Genomic DNA, 17,368 nt, shown 5'->3' with positions numbered 1-17,368 from the left:
CAGAAAGAACAACAAGATGTGATGACTAAATACGATGTGGTATCCTGAGTGGGATCTTGAAACAGAAAAGGACATGTGTTGAGAGAATATGAAAATGTGAATTGTATATGGAATTCAGTCAGTGGTAATGGATGAGTACTGGTTCCTTGTGACAAACATAAGATGTACACAATCAGCGAAGTCAGTAAGCAGGAACACTCTCAAATAACTCTTCAGAGATTATTTGAAAACTATCACTCGTTCTGTCCAAGCAGACTATATTGATAAGACCAGGGAAGAGAGCACACTGAAAGTTCTAGCCCCTCAGCAGATGAAGAACAAAATGAGTTGGTTGCTCAAGACGCACTAACTCAGCCTCACTTCTCTCAGAATGCTTTCCATTCAAGCTTCCCCAGCTGGATTCATTATATAGTGGTGTATAACTTGAAGGGGATGGATGAAAAGACAGTTCTGAAGGCACAGGGAAAGGAAAAGCAGAAAATAGCCACCAGTAATAACTAACATTTATTAAGTCTTTATAGTTTCCCCGAAGACTGTGCCCTTACCAAGTATTATTTTATTCATATAGCAGCCAGACTAGGTGCATAGTCTTTTTGTCTCCATTTTACAGATGAAATCCCATAGGTATAAGAGTATTATATGACTTTAGAGGGCCAGAACTTCACACAGGCAACCTAACCAGAGACTATGTACCTCTAAGTCATAGTGCACAATTTCCAGTCTATGTCTCCTCTCCTTGAGATATTGAGATGTCCTCAACAAAAAGTAATGTCTGATTCATCTCAGGGTCATCAGCAAGCACAAAGATTGACATATGTTAATTATAAAAATATGCACTTCAATGAAGTAAGCTAGGGAGACATAGATAATAAACCTTGCCAGGCCAGCTAGAAATATATTCTAAATTTACAGGAACAAAGAATGAATGTTTCCTGCCCTTTGCTAAAAAGACTTGGGCAAGTAACTAGATCCCACAAAAGACAGGGTAATTATGGCTTTGGGTTATTTTTAAATAGAAATACTTAAAGCAGGTCTCATCGAACCAGAGGAACCTCTGGTACAAGACATTTTTATAAATATTTCAGCTCTTGTAAGGTAGAACTTGGACCCTTAACAACTACTGTCGCAATGGTCTGAATCTGTCCTAAACTTACAGGCAAATGATGCTCCACTGAGGTTTGATACATATACTCAAGTCCTGGAGAAAAGCAGGGCCTGAAGGGACATCTGATCTCTCAGGGTAGTGCTTATCCCCACATGACACCAGTAACAAACATAAAGTATCCTCAACCAGTTCAAGATTTAAAACAGTAAGTGATTATCTTTGAGGCAATCCTTTATTATCATTCTTCAGTGAAATACTGTTGATACTGATTGTGTATCAAGCCTTTTGCTGGCAACTTTGGCCTGTAGGAAGTTCACACAATCTAAGAGACAGATGATGCAAGTTCACACAATGTAAGAGACAGACATAAGCACAAAGAGCCCAGCTTTGCTCTTCATCTCTTCTTCTATGCCATCATGATGGGTCAGAAGACTTACTCAAGTGTTCCCAAGAGATCATTCTTAGAGATCATCTCAAGTATCAACCCTCCTTTTCCTTCCAGTTAATCACAGGCTGACTCTATCATCCTGTCTTCATTCTGGCCTCTTACACTGGGTATAAGAGGCACTCTAGTGCCGTTCCCAGCCATGTTTTTCCCATATGACTGTCTTTCCTTCTGGTTTATGGCATGCTGAGTGAGCCCTACAGAACCCCAGCCACCTCATCTCCTATTGATATCCCCTGTAGTTGCTATCCTACTGCCACTAGGTTGCTCTCCCATGAGCATGAACTCTGGAGCTAGATTACTTCGTTTCAAATCCTAGCTCTGCCATTTGTTGCATATCTTTATCAAGCTAAATAACCAATCTATTCTCCAAGAACATTGCCAAATGAGATCCATTACAAAAACAAAGGAAAGTGAAGCTTTAGGAAGTGAAAAGAGCTTTACTGAACTGCCTGCCTCCAAAAGTCCATAAAAGCTGATTTCATGTTTTTTAAAAAAAAAGCCTGTACATAGTTTAAAAGAGAATAGAGAACATAAGACTGCATTTTAAATGAGAAAATGCCAGGAAAATGTACTCACAAGATACATAAAAGCTATAACTTACTATTTCAATATAAGCTTAAGATTTTTAGATAATTATATAAAACACAAGAGAAAGGCATAAATTCTTACAAAGGTGATATCCTAACTCAGGGAATAATTAAAAATAGAAGTAAAGTTAATTTTGAAACAGAGTAAACAAGATTTAATGTAAAAAAGAATGTCTTAAGAAAATCCAATGTCAAAAGAAGATTTAAAGATGAAGTTAAAAATTTTAGGGGCTGGGGATATGGCCTAGTGGCAAGAGTGCCTGCCTCATATACATGAGGCCCTGGGTTCGATTCCCCAGCACCACATATTCAGAAAATGGCCAAAAGTGGCACTGTGGCTCAAGTGGCAGAGTGCTAGCCTTGAGCAAAAAAGAAGCCAGGGACAGTGCTCAGGCCCTGAGTCCAAGCCCCAGGATTGGCCAAACAAACAGTACAAGAAATGTATCCAATGCCTAACGTATGAAACTGTAACCTCTCTGTACATCAGTTTTATAATAAAAACTTTAAAAAAATAAAATAAAATAAATTCCAAAAAAAAATTTTAAGAGAGAATGACAAGTACTAAAAATAAGAAAAAAGGATATAGCATATATAAAATAAGAAGTTCTTAGAAAAGAAACCCAAAGCATAGGAAAAATGAATAGTAAAAAATATGTTAGAAAAACATCCAGGAGAGAATAATTAAAACTATATATTAAAAGAACACATTATATGCAGAAGAGGCTAGAATTAATTTTAAAATATATAAATATATGCTGTGGGGGGTAGCTAAGCATAAGCAAGTGTATTACTTGAAATATGGTAGACTTAGGGAAGAACTCAAATACTGTAATTCCCTCACAGTCCCTCACAGTCCAACAAAATAAATGCCAGGAATCACATACTCAAATGTAAGGAAGTGGTATGAGGGGGAGAGGGATAGATGAATGAAAAGAGAAATGGGAGAATGCAGTTATAAAATTCAATGCCTAGTCTACAAAATTATGAAAATTAAGAGAAGGGGTGGGGTTGGGAGGGATAGGGGTGAGTGAAGAAAGGGGTGGCACTGATCAAGATTCAGTGTATCATTATATCCGTGCACTGCTTTATTAAATGGCAACATCTTTGTACAATTGCTTAAAGATACAAATTAAAGATATGAAATGTTTTAAAAAGCAAGATAGAACAGAAGACTTGTGGTCCATGCCTATAGCCCTAGCTATTCCTGAGGCTGAGATCTGAGGATCGAGATTTGAAGCCAGCCTCTGCAGGAAAGCTTGTGAAACTTTTATCTCCAATTAACCACCGGAAAAATGGAAGTGGTCCTGTGGCTCAAAGTGGTAGAGTACTATCCTTGAGCACAAAAAGCTCAAGGATAGCACCCAGGCTCCTGAGTTCAAATCCCACAATGGCAAAAAAGGGAGAGAAAAAAAAAGGAATCTAGAAAAAGGGATTGAGCCAGATCACAGGTGGCTTTGGCAGACACTGTAAGCAGTTTGGATTTCTCTGAGTAAACAGTGGAAAGCCCTAGTCCCCTGAGGAATCTTGTCACGGATGTCTATAACCTCTCTATAACTCAATATGGAACACTCTTCTCGGGGTTTTATAAAAACAACACATAGATTAATTTGGAATAACATGACCTCTGTTGTACAGGGAGTTATACTTTGTTTACTAAGCAGTGTATGTAAGTATAACTATTTATGTAACAAGCCATAAATAATTTACAGTGTTGTCAGGGCTATAACTCTTAACTCCTCTGTGCTAAAGCATTGGGGAAGTCCAAGCCATGTGACACTGAATGAAATGCTGCTACTGAATCTTATTCAAGTTTGCCAGTGTTTTCATGGTCCTACTTCTGATCTGCTTCTGAATACCAGGCTGAACTGCACTGAGGCTTTTGTGTGACAACTCCCCAGCTCTGCATTTCTAGCAGCTCCAAGTTTACTGGCTCAGAGAGAGCATGTGCTGATGAACAATGCTGAAATGCTAGCGCAGCTTTGCTTCCAATTTGTCATGGATGAAACTGTACAGGACCAGAAAAGTGGAGGTTCTGTCTACTTCCATGGACTTGGCACATTGTCTCCTCGACCTACCTATTTACGTGGCAAATGGCCTCATGTCCTCTGCACTTCTGGGTTGTCTCCTAGTCTCATGCTTTGGTCCTCTGTTCCAAGCAACAGCAGCTATTTATTGGCTTCAAAGAAAAGAGAATAACCAGGCTCAGAGAGGTACCTATGGCTGGTCAAGGGCAGTGCTAACATTTAAATCCAAGTCTAACTGACTCTAAAGCCTGAGCTCTTCTACCACCACCTTCCTCTCAAGTTTGTCCAACACCTGCCTGAGGCCTTGCAGTTTCTGTTCCAGAAAGCCAAGGAGCCCAAGTCTGGCTGCAAGTATGTATCTCAAGTCCAATGAGAAAATATGGACACCTGACAGCTGCCTTCTTTCTGGTCACAAAGAGTCCATCCTGTTGACTCTGTCAAACTCTGGCATTTTTGTTGCCCCCTGATATAAGACAAAACATAACACCATAACTTCACTGACACAGATGCAACTTATTTCTTATCCTGTCATAAGTGAACATAGATATCAGCCCTGTCAGAATAAATATGAATGTCAACAGCAAGAATACCCGATTAGACACCATCACCCATGCTCACTTTCTTCTCCCTCCTCCCAATAACTATGTGTCCTCACATATGACACTTGCCCTCTCTGAGCCTTGGTTCCTTCACCTGCTCATTCCTCCTCATTTCTAACCACTGTCTCAATCACACTGAGTTCTTTCAGGTCCCCTGCTGTGAGATCCAGCCTCCCAATGAGAGACACTGATCCATCTCTCACCCACTTCTTTTTCATCTGGCCAATGCCCACACATCCTTGAAGTCTTGACCTAAAGGTCTCCTCTAAAACAATCTCCTCTAGCTTTAGTTATGTCTCAGATGTCCTATATGTCTGCATCACTATGTCCACTGTCATGCCCTGGACTCAGTGATGTAACTACCCACAACCTCTGTTTTATCCATTAGACTATCTGCAGGACCTGCTTTGTGTCTCCTACATGCACCCAAAATACTGGAGACATCCTGAATATACCCAATGGGTAGCTATGGAATAGAATTACATTTTAAAATCTTGCAGATGGGAATGACAATAGCTTATGTCCTGCTGGACAGTGTGTCTCATTGAAGTGTTAGAGTCCAGACAAACCATCCATATTCATTTTAGAAACATTTCCTGAGGGGAAGCCCTGTGTCAGTGAGCACATGGACTGCTCCAAATGTACCGCAGTTCTCACTTGTACAGATGAAGAAACTGAAATGTAGCCAGGTTAAATAGCCCACTGTAAAGCTTATAAATGGCCAAGTTTATCTCTGAGACCATCCCACTCTATTCTTCAGTGCTGCCTAAACTGCATTATGAAAGGCTGCATTTTGTTCCAAGATCAAGTTGGCCACTGTCAGATAAAACTACATGTGTTTTCACATGCACAAATCCCGCCATTCCTGAGTTTGGGCTCCATCTTTATGGTGACCCCACGGAATCTTTCTCACTCTGTTCTCCCCCTGCCTTAGAGAGGCTTTGCACTTGTCAGCATGGAACATTTATGGGGACTTCCAGTGTAGAAACCGCCAGTAGAGTGGTTCCCCAAACCCATCATGGCACCAGCTACAGAACCCAGAAACCTCATCAGCTTCCAGAACATACACTCTTTTCCCCCATGGTGAAAGCTTCAGGTTCCCACCACAGAGTCTTTCTCCAGGTATAGGTAGATTCTAGAGACAGAAAATCCTCCACCTTGGGCTGCCCTGGCATCTCTTTCCTCCAAAAGGGCTACCAGGTAAAGTCAGGACAATTTGCCATCCCACCAAGGCCAGGACAAGGAGAACCTGGTGTTTTCTGTGGGTCTGCCCAACCCAAACCAAATTCTAGGAGCTGAGAGTACAAAGTTGAACAGGAGACAGTATCACCCCTTAAAAAGTTCATCAAGACCTCCAAATAGGCCAGAAAGAATCAACAACATAATCATGTAAGAATTAGAAAAGTAGCTACTGTGCTAAGTTTCAGCAAAAAGCCAAGTAAGGTTCTAAGCCCTCTACATTCATTGGCTCCTTTTATCCTTCCAAAGCCCTGTGAAAGAACTAATGATACTATGTGCATTTACAGATGAGGAAACTTCTGCCTAGAGGAGTCTCATGGTGAATACATGGTTGATCCATCATTGAAACCCAGGTCTCGAGGCTCCAGAGAGCTTAACTAAACACCACACTGCCATCAAAAAGATACAAATGGGGAAGCCCAGGATTACAGAAGATGAAGCCTGACTTTGCCTGGGAATATTGACATAAAGGAAATGACATGTACCCTGCTTCTTAGAAGAAAGGAGCTGGAGAGGATGATGAGGACAAGAAAATTGTATAGTTTATACATGGTATAAACTTTCACAGGGACAAGAAATCTTTCTTCAGGAAATGCAAATAAAAACAACCCTGAGATACCACCTCACTCCAGTTAGAATGGCCTATACACTGAACTCAGGCAACAACAAATGCTGGAGGAGATGCAGAGAAAGAGGAATCCTTCTCCACTGTTGGTGGGAGTGCAAACTAGTACAACCACTCTGGAGAACAATATGGTGATTCCTCAAAAAGTTCAGCATAGACATACCCTATGACCCAGCATTCCCACTCCTAGGCATCTACTCCGAAAAACAGGATCCAGGATACTATAAAGACACCTGCATATCCATATTTATCGCTGCACAATTCACAATAGCCAAAATATGGAAATAAGCCAGATGCCCCACTACGGATGAATGGACCCCCAAAATGTGGTACCTGTACACTATGGAATTCTACAGAGCGATTATAAATGATACAATAATGGCATTCACAAAGAAATGATCAGATCTTGAACAAATAATGTTGAGCGAGACAAGCCTAGAACACAGAGAACAAAATAACAAACTTCTTTTCAAATGGTATTTCCACATGTTTTGGTCAGTGACTTTACATTATGTCTCTAAAACCAAATAATTACTAAATAAACATAAGTTCTAGGACAGACCTATCAAAGGATCACAATAGCTCAATAGCTATGTACATATGATTATATAAGATGAGGCTAAGCAAAATGAACTCCAAGAGATGGAAAAAGGAGGATTTTATTGTTGTCATTATGTTTAATGTACTAGATGAATTTCCTATGGTGTACCTCCTGTGATCACTGTATATGATTTTTGTACACTGGATATTGTATATATGCTTATCTGAACTAGGGAAAGGAAAGAAAAATGAGGGAGGGTGTAACAAACATGACAAGAAATGTACTCACTACCTTTTTATGTAACTGTACCCCCTCTGTACGTCACCTTGACCATAAAATTGAATAAAAAATTTATCTAAAAAAAGAAATCTTTCGGGCTGGGGATATGGCCTAGTGGCGAGAGAGCTTGCCTCATATACATGAGGCCCTGGGTTCGATTCCCCAGCACCACATATACAGAAAACAGCCAGAAGTGGCGCTGTGGCTCAAGTGGCAGAGTGCTAGCCTTGAGCAAAAAGGAAGCCAGGGACAGTGCTCAGGCCCTGAGTCCAAGGCCCAGGACTGGCCAAAAAAAAAAAAAAAAAAAATCTTTCTTCATAAAGGGTCATCCAAAATTATTCATACAGGTAAACAAGCAGAAGACAACCAGTGAAATGCATTACATGTCTGTCAACACTTTCCATATGATTTTGTAGGTCTTTGTAGCCAGTGGGCCAGAAGTGCTCTGCTCCTAGAAGACACATAGTAATATGGCAGCAAGTTTAATGTTTCAACATAGACTGAAACATCAGGGGCACAAGATATGATGACAAGGAAGGGGTCTGAAAAGACAGACAGGCTGGCTGATCGTATATCTTGAATGCCATGTATGGGAAATTGGAGTTAGTCCGGAAGCCAATTGGAGCCACTGAAAGCATTTTCAAGATCAGCAGTGACAAAATGGTGCAGTGAGTCAGTAGGAAGAGAGAACAGCTAAGCAGGGTTAAATACCAGCCAGAGGGGGCTCCTTGAAAGATGATAACAATCAAATAGAGAGAGAAGGGAGTGATATGAGAAGGGAAGAAATAGGGCACCTGGAGGGAAGTGAAAGGTATAAGGAGGAAGAAAATATCCAAATTGACCTCTGTGACCAGGTCTGGAAGATTGCAGTTGCTCTTGCTGAGACAGGAAAGATTTCCAGGGAGGAGCTTATCTTCATCTTGTTTGAGTGATGTACTATGACAAATGAGGTATCCTGGCCACCATAGAAGTGAGGTCCAAGCCCTGCAGAGAGGTACATCAAAGAGGTTCTAGGATTTCCCAGGGAGAAGAGCAGGCTCTGTAGACCTCATGTGGCCCCACCATGGGCCCAAGATTGGTCACTGTGCCGCCACATAATAAACTGCTCTTCTCAGTTTTGGAGTCTAGGGACTGTGGCTCATTAAGGTTTGGACTGTGTTAGCCCTAAACATCCCATAATTGCATGGCTTGCCTGACTCTCTGTCATTAAAGCTCTCTGCTTCTCTGGGCTCCACCCTATTGGATTTGCTGACTGACCCCAACATTTAAAAAAAAAAATCTAATTAAATAGGGCAGCTCGAACTATGTGGCAGGGGCTCTTGCTATCCCTGCCCAGCCCCATGCCCTGGAGTTCAACTGTCCCCAGGCATGAACTTTGAGCTGCCATCTCACTATGCATGAGATCTGTCCTTTGCAAGTACAGACGGCGGATCTTATTACTCACACAGGGAAGGAGAATTGAAAATTGAGGTCAATACAGATGGACTGGCAATGAGTCACAGTCCCTTCATGGTGGAAAATCACCAAGAAAATCCTATAGGATCTGTGGCTAAGGAGCTAGGGGCATCAGGGCCAGGATTCGGATTTATCTCCATCTCCATGGTGACCTAGGACAGAGACGTTAGAAAAATGGCCCCTGTAGGAGAGCAGGGGGAGGATCCCACAGTGATGGGGGTCTCCAGAATGCAGGCAAGTTCCAGCAGATGCCTGTTCTCCAAATTCCCTGTTCTTCCAAATTCCCTCCTCCAAAGGAGACTTTCCTAGAGATCTGGAATGAGATGGTCAATCCCTCAGATCTAGGCAGTCTGGAGTCTGGCAGACTGTAAACACGAATCCAGGGGTAACCACAATCATCTCCTCACCATCGACCACTGGATGGCTGATAGCTTTTTTAACTAGAATTATTCAGAATGGAGTTGCAATAGGGGAAAGGAATAAAACAGCCTCATTACAAGGAATCATAGTATACCACAGTGAACTGCTTAAGATAGTTCACCAGGAATGATCTAAAGTCATAGATGATTATCTCACATCAAAAAGAATTATAGAGAATCTCCTGTATACCTAGCTCCCCCACATGCTTCAGCTCTCCTGGCAGTTTATGGTAGGAGATTGGCCATTTTACAGATGTAAAAACTAAGGCTTAGCATCATTGCATTACTTGACCAAGCGCTCACTAGGAACAATGATAAGAAAGCTAAAACTTATCGAGTGCTTAAGACATTCTGAGTACAGTGCTAAGTCCTCAGTTCAATCTTAATTGTTCAGTTACCCCTCAAAACAGTCCTATGAAGGTAGTTGCAATGGGAAGGTTATGTGACTTAAACAACATCACACAGTAGATAATAGAAACAAAAATCCAGGTACTGTGAAATTAAGAGCCTTTTAGTTTACTTGTTTATTTTGTTTTGGCTTTTTGGTTTTTTGGGTGTTTTTTTGGAAACATGGTCTCTCTACATAGCCCAGGCTAGCCTCAAATTTGCATTTCTCCTATTTCACCCTCCTGGGTGCTGGAATAACAGGTATGAACCATGAAAATGTCCAGCCCCAGAGTCTCATTCTTAATTGTTATGCTCATTGTTTGGTCTTCAACAGTTCAACTGACATACAATCCCAAAGCTGGAGCTATTTCTATTATGGGACATACTACTGCCTTTGTGAAACTTGTGATTGTTTAAAGTCCATGGTGTGTTTAATAAGTTCTCAAAGCCTTGCTGCATTTCTGTCCCAGAGAGAATGCATATTGCTAAAAATCAGGGTAGAGCTACTGAACCTAGTCTCATCATCACAGATTGCTGAGGAAATATATTTGCAGCAAATATATTTCCAAAGCAGGAAAGTCAATGACATGACTGGGGTGACCTTCTGGGGACTCAACCAGCACTTCCTATCCCCTTGCTTGTCTTGCTCTGCCTCTGCTCTTGCCTGCTGGATTGCCCCCTTCATTCCTCAAAGCCCACCACTGGAGAAAGATCACTATGAATGACCCTTAAAATGCCAAAGGAAATGGTCTCTCAGCAGACCTGGCCTGTCCTCCACCTAGTTGGTACTAGTTCCTCACTCTCAGCTTCTGCTGGTGGTCTGGCCTCTAGTATCCTTCCCCCCACAAACTCTACAGTCAATAGTTTGGAGAAAGCTATGCCTAGTTTATTTTTGGGTTTACATTAATTGCAATTCTGGATTACAGATTTCTCTGCTATTTTATTGCTCTTTGCCACCTGCTATGTGAAGTGTGCTTTGTGTAAAGCAATGCCATATTGTACCCAAAACTCTGAGCAATGGTCTTCTAATTTTAACATGACACTCTAATGGGTCACTCTAATGAGTGAGGAATATACAATGGAGGTGCTGAGATATTCCCATATAGGAAAGACCTTTCACTGCCAATTGACAAATTCCTTCCACCTACCATAGTTCACTCAACAAACATTTGCAGAGTAACAAATCAGTAAAGAAATAACCATAGCTCACTGTGCTACTCATGGCACTTCCAAGTTACCAGAGAATATGATGGGAACATAGAAACAAGACGTTCTTAACCCACTAAGGAGTCTCAGTAGGTTTCTGAGCCTGATCTTTATAGGATGCCTTCAAGTTTAGAAGAGCACAGTCCACAGAAGAAGCACCGCATGCAGAGAAGTGAAGGCATGGAGTCATGGGGGGAAGACCTAGTAGCCAGAGTGGGTAGAGGTGAAGATGAAATTGGCCGGGTCAAATCCGGAAGCCTGTTGAAATGCAAGACTCCATGGTCTTATCTGCATTGTTCTGAATACCTCCCCCACAGCACTTCTGACTGCACCACAGAGCAACCATAAAACCTAAACAGGGCTCATGCTCAGATGGCAGGACTCCAAAATTCATACATCTTGCGATGTTCTACCAGTGACACAATCAGCACTAGACGTTTTTGTGCATCTCACAATAAGGAATGAGAAGAGCTTGTTGTAGTTGATGGGATTGTTTTCTCAGACCTACAGCATTCAAGTAGGATTTTTTTGTCCAGCAAAGCGACAAGACCATCCAAATGTCACTCATAGACTCCTAGAATGCTCAAGTTAGAAAGGTAAGTGGGGACTCTAGTTTACCTCCTCTTCCTCAGATGAAGAAACTAAAACTCAGAGCGGGAGAAGGGTTGGCCAAGGATGCACAGCAGGTTGGAGGAAGGCTGGCCTTTGATTTCTAATCCATGCTACTCATTGCACTATGCTTCCCCACAAAAGACATGATGAAACTATAGACTTCCTTTTTTTCCCCAGTGAACTTAAAAGCAAAGCCCAAAAATACTTGTGAATTACTCTTCTTTTTAAGGACAAAATGTTTCTTCAACTGTTATTCCTTCAAGCAATTAAATGTTTGGCCCTGATTCAAGATAAATGTCAATCAGAATAAATCTCTAGCTTACCTTTTCTCTGTAAACATAAGTTTTCTGTCAAAAGGCATAGGGAAGCAGTAGCTTTCTGGTGTTAGAAAAATATCTCAATGAAAGAAACAAAATCCAAGCTATTTAATCTCCCTTATGCCCTCGAGACTCCCTAGATTCTGTTCTTCATTCATCAAACATTTGTTAAACATTTATTCATTCAACAACAACTTATTGAGCTCCTACACTGTGCATTCTAATCACAAGAACACCACTATGGATCAGATACAAATTCAGTCCTCAGGACATTAATTATGGAATAGAGAAGATAACATGTACAAAAAGTCACTATTGGATTGCCTGGAGCCTAGATCAAAACTAAAGTCTCAGTCCAAAATAAATCTCCTTTGAATGAATAAATGAGTGAATGAATGAAGTTGTTTGTCTACTACAGGAGATTCCTGGAGAATGGGTGAGAGAATGAGCCTAAGAAAGAGCCTAAAGTAGAATTCTACAAAGCTGGAATCATGCCTGAAATGTATTATGACAGTTCCAGCCCCACCTCTGGGCCTCAGTTTTCCCACTTTTAAATGAAGGGATAACACAAGTGAGCTCTGAGGAAACTTCCAGCAACAGCATTCCATGCCCCTATCATCTCGGTTCCCAGAACAGTAGGGAAACTTAAATTCAATCTCTCTTCTTAAAAATAGCTGTTGAATCATCAACTGCCTTCTCAAGGTCATACTCAGTTTTGTGGATTTCTCCTGGGAAATAGGAGAAGGGAGGGAATATAATTCTAGCTTTGATTGGCCTGCCTTTTGGCTTAAACAACAGAAAAATGGCCAATTATCCCATTGACAATTATAGTCTGAGCATTTCACCACAGACATAGAAAATGACCCAGCAGCAGAAAACCAGCCACAGACCAGGGGTGCACACATGTAAGCCATTATTGACTTGGAGACAGGCTTGCCGGCAATGGCCCCCACTGGCTCTGGGAAGCTGGATGTCTCCCCTGCTTGACAGGAAAGCTAGGAGGCCTCTCATCATACCTTACCACAGCACCCAGCTTTGGCTCATCTCAGGGTTGAACAGAAACCATGTGACAAAGGGAATAACTCACAGCACAAGGTCAGAGATTAAAGTCCTAAACTGTGTACTTGCCATAAATCTAGATCTCATCAGACAAAGAAAGAAGTGACTAGGATACAATGTGAGTTCTGTGATGGTGTACCATGTCCAACCAGGTCACAAACATGTCTTCAAGCATACAATATCATTCAAGATGTGTGGTCTTTACTCAGTAAATACTTGTACAATGCTTTTGTTGAGGCCTAATGGATAAAAGAATAAATGATCTGTCTGTGTATTGCCCTACAAGAACACCACAGGAAAGACAGAAAGTGGCTTGGCTCTATTCTTGGGCAATTAACTTCACTGTCCTAAGACTCCATTTCCTCCTGAGATGTAGATTGCAGGTGCTTCCCTGATCACTCCTAGTAACAAAAAGATTTGTCATTCAACCTTCATTGGCTGATAGTCTGCATATCTCAGGACCTCTAGATATGGTCTCAAGCTACCTTGCTACCTTCCCTTCTAAGGGCAGCCCACGAGTGAAGAACTACTCCGAGTCTAGGCATACTCAGAAGCAGAAGAGGCTCATAGAGATGTGTTGCAGGTTCAATTCAGAAAGAAGACAAAAATTATTCTTCACTGCTTAAAGTAGAAAGACTCCAGCTAGAGGGTAGTTGGGTTTCTGAATGGGAAAATCTCCATTTTCACTTCTTTTCTTTTTTTAATTTAATTTTACTGTCAAGGTGATGTACATTTACATACGTAAGGTAGTGAGTACGTTTCTTGTCAAACTTGTTACCTCCTCCCTCTTTTTTCTCCCACCTTCCCTTCTCCCCAATTTGCCACTCCCCCCAGTTGTACAGTTAATTTCCAACATATTGTCTTGTAAGTATCTCTGTTGTATTGGTTAGCCTTTTTTAAAAAAATTGACATAGTGCCTTAGTTTGCTTAACCTAACATGTTGCTGCAGCACCAGTCCACTGGTTTCTGGAAAATGATTTTAACACCTTCCAATAATGGATGAAAGTGAGACCCAAAGGCTGTGGACATTTTGACCAATGACCAACAACTCTGATTGCGAATTTCCCTGTGAGGTCAGCTGAGTTGTTGCTGGGCTAGCATTACAGTTCAAATTCACCCTCTTCCCAGCTCAACTTACTGTCTCTTCCTTCACAACATTGATCTCAAAGAGGTTCCCCATTCACCACCCTGAACTCTGAACTCTACTTCAAAGGCTGCTTCTCAGAGAACTAACCTGTGACTTTCTCCTTTGAAAAACAGAAATAATTATATACGTGGGCCACCGTGAAGACTAAATAAGTACTGTGTCTCCAAGTACCTATACCACAGGAAATGCTTGTGAGCATCAGCCAACTTGATCCTGAGCGCTAGTAAAGGCCAGCTCTCTGGTAATAGTGGGAAGCATGTTTCTTCACAAGAGCAAGAACCCAGACAAGTAAATGTGGACATGTCCTAGCTTGATCGGTGGGCAAGAGAAGTACTACAAAAGAATGGGAAGAAAGAAGACGCGTGGGAAGATAGCCTACAGGAAATGATCCTGTCATGCAGCAGGCACTTGACAAAGTTCACTTTGCAAATGTAATTTCACCGAAGCCCGCTGTAGCAGGTAGTACCTTTCGCCCTGTCCTAGATGTGAGGACAGGACCTTAGGAATGTGCACCTGCCATAGACATGAGACATGAGAACATAGAATTCAGGAAGTTGCACCAGCCACACAGCTAGGAGAAGTAGAATGCTTGGAAGCCAGGCAATCATGGGTCCAAAGCTAACCACCCCTGCTCCTCTGAGGAAAGGCTACCACCTGACAGACGAGGCCGAGGCAAGTCCTATCTGAGTAAGCACATCGGTGCTGACAGGCTTGTCTCATGTCATCTCTGAGTTTCACCTTAGACACAATGTGTACAAAGAAAATGGGTCCCATGCCATCCCTTATTCTCAGCTTCTGACTGAATAGGAAGTCTTTATCACGTTTCTAACAATGTGTTAAGTCCTTAGAAGCATCCAGGAGCATAGATCTTATTCCTAAATCTCTTTCTAATCATAGTTTTGTGGGAACATACTGGTGCTTTCATATAATTTGACTGCCCTTTCAGGAAATTTTAGTAACTAATTTTTATGAATTTAAATGCAAAGCAACACACACTAAAAAATAAAGAGAAGGCCAGGTACACCACTCACATCTGTAATCCTAGCTACTCAGAAAGCAGAGATTGGGAGGATCAATTCAAGTCCAACTGTGGCAAAAGAAAGTTCATGAAACCCATCTCAGCCAATAAAAAGATGGGTATAAATGACATGCGCTTTTCATCTCAGATACATGAGAATCTTATATAGGAGGGTTAGATTCCAAGTATAAATATGAGACCTGTTTAAAAAATAAGTATCTAAAGGGGCTGGAGGTGTGGCTCTAGTGGTAGAACCCCTACCTAGAAAATACAAGGCCTTGAATTCATACTCTAGTACCACAACAAAAAACAAAACAACACAAAAAGTATGTAAATGAATGGAGTTAAGTTTATATCTCAACTCAGATGAGGGATTCGGAACAGAATAAAAATAAAATAGCAGTGATGTAGGTAATAGATAAAACAAAATAACAATCTCAAAGGTTACCTGGAAGAGAACATAGCAGAACAGCCCCATCAAAATGTCTCAGCCAAAACAGAGAAAACAGCTGAGCAGAAGCCCTGAGCATTCATACTGCAAAACTCTTCTCAGGGGCTGGGAATGTGGCCTAGTGGGAAGAGTGCTTGCCTCGTATACATGAAGCCCTGGGTTCAATTCCCCAGCACCACATATATAGAAAACGTCCAGAAGCGGCGCTGTGGCTCAAGTGGTAGAATGCTAGCCTTGAGCAAAAAGAAGCCAGGGACAGTGTTCAGGCTGAGTCTAAGCCCCAGGACTGGCAAAACAACAACAACAAAAACCTCTTCTCAGGACTAAAGCAGCTCAGAGTGGCCAACTGTTTAGGTTGTCTGTGACAGTGGAGCTCCCAGGAGGGCATAGAACTTTCACATGAAATCAGGACAGTCCCAGACCAACCCAAGGAGTTGGTTAACATGGATCTGGTACCCTGGACTTACACCCCTGAGTCAAATCAGCACTTGGTTCTCCATGTAAACCTTCAGCTCTGTGAAGGCATCTCAGGTAGCCCCAAGTCTCTTCTTTCAGACAAAACATGTCCAGTACTTTCTCCTCATATCTTCTGGGCTTTGACTTCTCACTGTATAAGCACTTCCTTTCCTCTGCCCACTCTGTTAAATCCAGAGCCATCAGTACCACTCAAGTGTCAGCTCTGTGCTCAATTCTCTGCCATCCCTGAGTATAGCTGTAGGACTTACCGCTGCCCTGGCAGAGGTGTAGGGTCCAAGTGGCGGCCTCCAGGCAATGCCATCATGTTGATCCCAATCTGCAGCAAGGCCTGCCCACAGCGGTCAGGACCCTGAAAACACAGGGTGGGATGGGTCAATGAGGACACACAGAGAGAAGGTACATTGCTTTCTCTCTCAGATTTTGTCCAGAAGGAAGCAAGGCAGGTGTGCAGGAAAGGTCTCCTAATGTTCCTCTTCTTTTGAATCAACGTATACTCTGAAGTCCTCACATAAATAAGGCAAGATAGATTTGACCTTTGTCCTGAATCCTTCACGTGATAACCCCTTGCAATCTCTTCCTTTCACTCGATTGCCAAATATTTACTCTGGTATGTACCAAATACTAGGCTACAGCTACCAGCAAATTCTGCAGAGGATAGACTGAATAACAGCTAATATTTATGGTGCATGTACTATTTGTCAGACACAGATCTAAATGTTTTTGATAGTATTAACTTATTTAATATGATCATCACCCCTTGGTTACAGACAACACCTCCAAAATTCAATAAGAAATTCATAACAGCGAATTCTAGCATGTACAAGTAGGTGGTAGAGGACTAGGATCCAGGTTTTATGATTAGGGAGCACCAAATGAACATAATGAAAGTAATGAACAACCAAAATATTCCCAGTACTTGCTAACAAGCAGCCTGACTTCATTCTCCAGTGGTAATTTGCAGCCCCAGCTAAAGTCTCCATGTCAGCAGCGTTTGTAAAGAGAGGTTTTCCAGCATAGAGCTGACAGAGGAGTTCTATAGTGAAGTTTTATCTTCCTTCTGATGTCCTTGTAGCCACCCGATCCCACTTCTCTGAGTCTAACTCACCCTGTTGACTAGAGATTCAAAGAGTGAAACCCCTCCAAAACTACGCAGTGTGTTAGGAAGCCAAGAATTCATTCAAGGTTATACCCTGTGCCCTCACCGATAGGCAAAAAGAAAAGCTTGAATTTGAGAGTATGAGAGATTGAAACCCTAAATCTGTCTGATTAGCACACAACTATAGGAAAATCACCATCTTTTTTTGAAAGTGTCTCCCTCAGTTATACTTACTATACAGGAGTTTCATAAGAATTAGCCAACACTACTCAAAGAC

General features: G+C 41.7%; 1 protein-coding gene across 1 annotated transcript in view; it reads right to left on the bottom strand.

Moving 5' to 3' along the window:
• Insc (INSC spindle orientation adaptor protein) overlaps positions 1-16,509 on the bottom strand; it is a 90,236-nt gene extending 73,727 nt beyond the window's left edge. The window contains exon 1 of the mRNA XM_048360450.1: positions 16,244-16,509. Within this exon, the coding sequence (XP_048216407.1) occupies positions 16,244-16,299 (56 nt within the window). The 5' untranslated portion in view covers positions 16,300-16,509. The remainder of the gene's footprint in view (positions 1-16,243) is intronic.
• Positions 16,510-17,368: the final 859 nt, after the last annotated feature.

Source organism: Perognathus longimembris, chromosome 13 (assembly GCF_023159225.1).
Source record: "Perognathus longimembris pacificus isolate PPM17 chromosome 13, ASM2315922v1, whole genome shotgun sequence".
Classification (NCBI taxonomy): Eukaryota; Metazoa; Chordata; class Mammalia; order Rodentia; family Heteromyidae; genus Perognathus; species Perognathus longimembris.
The sequence above is the reverse complement of the archived record's forward strand: the minus strand, read 5'-3'. Positions and strand labels throughout refer to the sequence as shown.